This window comes from Bicyclus anynana, chromosome 1, assembly GCF_947172395.1.
Source record: "Bicyclus anynana chromosome 1, ilBicAnyn1.1, whole genome shotgun sequence".
NCBI classification, from domain to species: Eukaryota; Metazoa; Arthropoda; class Insecta; order Lepidoptera; family Nymphalidae; genus Bicyclus; species Bicyclus anynana.
In genome coordinates this window covers 3,114,323-3,120,322 of record NC_069083.1, presented here as the reverse complement: position 1 = coordinate 3,120,322, position 6,000 = coordinate 3,114,323, and the positions used below count along the sequence as shown (strand labels likewise).

Sequence of the window (6,000 nt, the reverse complement as noted above, 5' to 3'; positions counted from 1 at the left end):
TTTTTAATTAACTTAATTTTATTTGTATAAAAATACAGAAATTGTCTTACTTAACACTTAACATAATTACCTAAAACACGTGCTGAGTTCTGTCTGATCAACAAACAGCAATAACTATTTCTTTCAACATGCGCTGAAAAACTGATAATCGGTAAAATCACCTTTACCTTCTAACCCTAATTAAAAAAAAACAAATTACTTAATTAAGTATTAGGTATTATTTAGAGCTGTACAATGGTGTACCTACTTTATTTAAAAGTACCTACTTTATTTGGCGTTATACAGCTTACTGATACTTTAGTTATTAGGCTAGCTACACACGAAAAAATTGGCATTTAAGTAAAGTAAGAAAGGTTACCTAAAGTCGTAACGCAGTGCTATGGTTACAGTACTGGTTAAGCAACCTTACACTACTATTAAGTAAGGTTTCGTGTACGGGACAAAGAGATATTTAGATGTTTTTTTTCATATTCACACCAGACATTTTGTATATCTTTTGTAGGAAATAATAGTCTAGGACGGATATGACGTCGCCTGATTTCGTGTTGGCTCGTGCCGACGCTAGGTGGCGCGACAGTTTCGTAAAGAGTAGGGATATAGAGAGCGGTAACAATCAGTTGGCGGGAACGACTTGCGAAATTAGGCGCTCGTCGTCCGGTCGACTTCATTATGCTCCTGGTGGTAGTTTACTTGGAATAGGCGGGGAGAGTGACTTAAGTGAAAAAGAGGAGTGTTTGTTAACTGTCAAAGGATCCTTTAAACCTACACACAACGTTCACTAGTGTGTAAATCCATTCAAGGTAATTCTTTGCCATTCTAGTCAGTCAGTCTAGGTCTTATTTTGGTTACAGATTGATTTGTTAATTAAGTTGTTGATCATAACGTTGTGAGTCATAACCTTTGTTTGACATTGGTTTTCTTATTTTTGTAATCCACTCCTGTGGATTGGACACTACACACACTACTTACACTGTAAGAGTCTGCTAAAATCAGAAGTGGGATAATGAACGCACTACCCACCCACATAAAGTGATAAAACTTTTCATGTCCAATTAAGCGATAAGGCACGCGAGTGGGAATAACAATATTCAAGGGACGGGAATCAAACGCAGGACTTCTTATATTAGAGTCCAGACTTAACTTGTATTGAGCCTTAAATATTTGAACACAATGAACTTATCTTATACAATTCAAAAAACCTAATACACCGGCGTACCCCTGCTCCTTTTCACTACCATTATGAACGCTATTACATGAGCCACAGAGTACATAATCATCAAACAAGCGCAGTTCCTCCAGAAATGTTCCTCCACATATCCAAACCTTCGGAGTACTTCCCCCCCAGTTTTGATACACGGCATACCCTTTATATTAACGCAGTTTATGGTGCTTATGGAGTCCCATTGGATGATTGATATGGTCTCGACGCCGTAGTAGAAGCCCGACACATATTTAAGCCAGGATATGTATGGGGAAGCGCTGGCCAGGTTGAGGTAGATGCCAGAGAACATGGTGCCTATTAAGTCGTAAGGTACGGAGACGAGAGCCGCTGTTTCCATCTTATCGAATACCGCTGATAGGAATGAACCTGGAAAAGGAATTATTTTTCAGCCTAGTACAAGTAGATATTAAATTTGATATGAGCTAGCCTGGTGATTTTTCGCTGGTGGGAGGCTTCGGCTGTGGCTAGTTACCAACCGAAGGGGTGTGGATTTTCATTCTCTTAACAAGTTAGCCCGCTTCCATCTTAGATTGCATCATCACTAACCATCATGTAAGATTGTAGTCAAGGGCTAACTTGAAAAGAATAAAATACCCCTATTGTTATTAAAGTAAACCAACCACCAAAGAAATAAGATATCCAATGATCATAAAACCATGACAGGCACATTTCCGCTGCTAGTGAGGTAACTATATCACAAAATAAAACAAGTTACCGTAAGCGTTGGCAAAGTTGGCGCAGAGTATGCAGACGAAGCACATGCCGAGCCAGTTCATGAAACCACCTTGCAGGCCGGCGATGTTGAACACCAGCGTGACGAACAGAATGGGCTCGATCACCGCCCGGGGTATCTGGGGTTAACAGGTACCTTGAGACATGTCCAGAGAATTGTATAAAACACTCATGAGTACGTGGTATATGCCCCTAAGATTGTCCACACACTATACTTATACTGTCAATAAAGTAGAGTCAGGTTGCCAAAAGTTGTACCACGTCGAGACCCTGGCAACTTTACAGTTACACAGGATAAAGTTTCTTAGGTCGATCCTTACAACTTAAGAAACCTTATCCTGCATTATTGTATAGTCCGATGCAATCTTTTTGACGATTTCGAACATCATGGCTTAACCTGTGCTTAAGGTTTTAGGATTACGCAGGGATGCGGAGGCAGGTCATCATACCGCGCGCGATGATTTTTGTATGACCTGCGCGTAGGATCATCCACACCCTATTTCGGAGAAGTCATAAAGATTGCACCCGACTATATAATGCTGCGGACCCGACATTGTTAACACATTAAGGACGAAAATGAGTTTTATAGAGTTACGAGAGATTCGCTTCTCTAGGAAACCGGCAAGATAAACAAACTTCGCATATCGCGATGTCGTAGGTGATTGGCCACGCTTTGGCCTAACTCTGTGGCCAATTGCACCCGGAATTAGCCAGTAAGTAGCTAGCAACTACGTTAGTTTTAGTAAGTGGCAGAAGGTTATTGATCGACTTGGTTGACTAGGCCTTGGCTAACATTCTTGGCTAAGTAGAACAAATTAATTGAAATAGAAGCAATACTTTACAATGTGCTACGAAGTTGCTACGAAATGCTAATATTCTGTAGATTGCAAAAGTAGTATTTGTTTGGATCGCTTTAAAGGCTGGATCGTTGGACTAATATACCAATGAAGAAGTTTGGATTTCGGAAATGTATACCCTGTTTTTTGTAACTAATATACAACTTGAATTGACGAATAAAAACCATATTTTTTGTCATAGTTATTTTTTTTTAATAGTTGACTAATTAAGCAGATGACCAAACCAATGCGCAAACTAAGTAATACTTCACAGGTCATGCTAGGAATACCTCTTACAGGGCACTGCCCTGCCTAAAATATAGCTACCTAAAGCCTTTATAAGCCGAGTTTATTCTCAGACTGGGACACAAAATCTTAGCTTAATCATTAGTACAATAATATACTCACGATCGCGTCTATTTTTACCACGGCGGCCAATCAATCAATCAATGCAATTGTATTTGGTACTAATGAAATTAACCATATATCTACGAAGGAGAAATTATAGTGCACAAGTGTTTGCACAAGCACAGACGTCCTGCGTAGTTATATGGTTAATTTTAACATGAGATTGGCCTCCGTGGTAAAGTTAAATTCCGAGGCACGGGGGTGTACTAACACCGACAATGGGGATGATGACTAGGTTTGAATATATTGATTTTTATGATACATTCGGGTAAATAAGGTCAATGTTAACTAATTTATACATAAAAAGCAAAGATTATCTGGATATTTGCAAAATAAATAAGAATATAAAATTTCAAAATCTATTAAATTTTTTTTATCGTAATTAGATGAAAATTTATACAGTTTTAGCTTTCTTACATTAAATGTGACATTTTTCAATAAATGAACTATAGACATAAACGCACAAATAACAAAGATATTAGTAATTTTGTTTGAACGCCCATACAAACCTAACGATCAGCGAGCCAACGACGTCACTAAATCGTGCCATTTTGGATGGAGCGTTTTTCAGGGATCCGCGGCAGCGCCGCAAATCTGACCCTTTAAATCCCTGTAGCTCCGAAAGTAATGATCGCAGATACCTTGTTATTTTTACAAAATTGCTTTGCTATTAATATACTCTTAATTTATATACAATTTAAAAAACTGTCATCATCCCTATTATCCTACTCTAGGCTGCTATCAAGATTTTTTTGTAAGAAAAATACGAATAACGTATTTTATTCTACTTTAGTATAATATAAGTTGTAGGAATAGCCAGGTACCTACGAAAATAAAAATAATGTAAAAGGTCTTAATGCATAGTAATCATTAAAAACACATAAAAAAACTATTTTATTCGTGGGTAATTCAAGTATGGCTTTTTGTGGTTTCTCTCAACTATTTTATCTTTACGACAATGTAAATGCCATGTTCATAACAAAATTTATTACGAATTGAAGCGAACTGCACTAATAATATCGTCTAATTTTAGCTCTTCACTTTAAATAGAGATAAAATTTGAATATTTTTGCACTAAATTTCATCTATTTATAGATTACATTCACATTCGCTCATCGTTCGCATCGTTTAATTGACATACTCGTCAAATAATGCAAATGGTCTACGGAAACCTAATATTATTGATAAAATATGGTAAAAAGTAGCTATTGTTAGAAATATTGCAAATTTTTATGATATTTATAAAGTAATTTAAATTTTGTTTAATGGCATTCTTGAGATACAAACATAATTATCTATTTAAAGTAGGTACCACAACGCTATTAACTATTAATATATATCTGCTATAGGAGGATATTCAGGCATTCTGAGTTTTGCGTTTTGTGTTTTGCGTTTTGCGTTCCATGTTATCTGTATTAACTTTATGGCATTGGTCAAACAGTGAGCAGCGCGGTCGACCCCCTGCTTTCGTCGCGACGTTATAAAGTCACAAATGTTGTGCAAAACGTTTGAATGCTATCAACCTGCACAGAACCTTAAACTTTCAAACCTTCCAAAAAACGCACAATTCAGAACGCAGTCCTCAGAACACGTGAACTATTTCTGTCAGCGCTGGCTTAATAATAAATATTCAGATGTGCAAATTTTTTGTAATTCGTAAAATATTTTGTAATTCGTGAGAAATTACAACGATGTATTAAACGTACGACTTTCTTAGAAATCTTATTCGAATATAATTCGCTTTATGGTTTTATGACAAAATTTTAATGTACTTTTTCTTCCCTGACAACGAAATTGCCATGAAAACGAATTCACATCACAACGCTGTTAAAGAATATCTATGTAGATGATTATTAGGAGCCCGCGCGTATGTCAATATTTCAAATGCTGTCACACATTTTCTCTGGATTAAAAAGTCTACGAGAACAAAGTTGTAACAAAAAAAACTCAACGTTTTTTTTTTTTTTATTCTTCACAGGTTAGCCCTTGACTACAATCTCACCTGATGGTAAGTGATGATGCAGTCTAAGATGGAAGCGAGCTAACTTGTTAGGAGGAGGATGAAAATCCACACCCCTTTCGGTTACTACACGGCATCGTACCGGAACGCTAAATCGTTCGGCGGTACGTCTTTGCCGGTAGGGTGGTAACTAGCCACGGCCGAAGCCTCCCACCAGCCAGACCTGGACAAATTAAGAAAATCTCAATCTGCCCAGCCGGGGATCGAACCCAGGATCTCCGTTTTGTAAATCCACCGCGCATACCACTGCGCCACGGAGGCCGTCTAATATATTTATAGTTATAGTTCCACTCACCCAAATCACATATTTATAGTTCCACTCACCCAAAATATCATTTTCGACAAATAGTAAGGCAATGGTGAGTACAGCCCGCTCGCTGTCTCTCGCAACAGCACAGGCATTTCGCTGGGGAAGGTGATGAACACTGCGTAGATGAAGAGGAATATCGTCTCCGTTATCATCAGGTAGAGCAGACCTTCGGCGTTCTGGATGTCACGTTGGTCCAACTCCTCGAAGTGACCGTGGTAGGGGATCGAGATCACTAGACCTACGAACTGGTGGAAGAAATAATTCATTATAGCACCAACCAAGGGTTGCTTGGAATCGCTGGATGCTGGCGGCTCGAGATCGTTTTGTTTGGAAGTCCATGCAAGAGGTCTATGTCTATCTGTGTGCGTCCATCGGCTGTTAATTATGATGACATATAATATGCCTATGAGGCAGATTGTGTAGGAACATTAAAATGTAACAATATCTGTATATGACCACATTCTGGCAATAA

General features: G+C 38.1%; 1 protein-coding gene across 2 annotated transcripts in view; it reads right to left on the bottom strand.

The window, feature by feature from the left end:
* LOC112055627 (protein scarlet) overlaps nucleotides 1-6,000 on the bottom strand; it is a 40,634-nt gene continuing 34,634 nt past the window's right edge. Inside the window, exons 10-12 of one of the 2 annotated variants that reach the window (XM_024095817.2) lie at nucleotides 5,543-5,773; nucleotides 1,938-2,073; nucleotides 1-1,588 (exon numbers count right to left, since the gene is read on the bottom strand). In XM_024095817.2, the coding sequence (XP_023951585.2) occupies nucleotides 1,200-1,588; nucleotides 1,938-2,073; nucleotides 5,543-5,773 (756 nt within the window). In that variant the 3' untranslated portion in view covers nucleotides 1-1,199. Of the gene's footprint in view, nucleotides 1,589-1,937; nucleotides 2,091-5,542; nucleotides 5,774-6,000 lie in introns of both variants that reach the window. The other variant, XR_008251002.1, reaches the window with a different exon arrangement.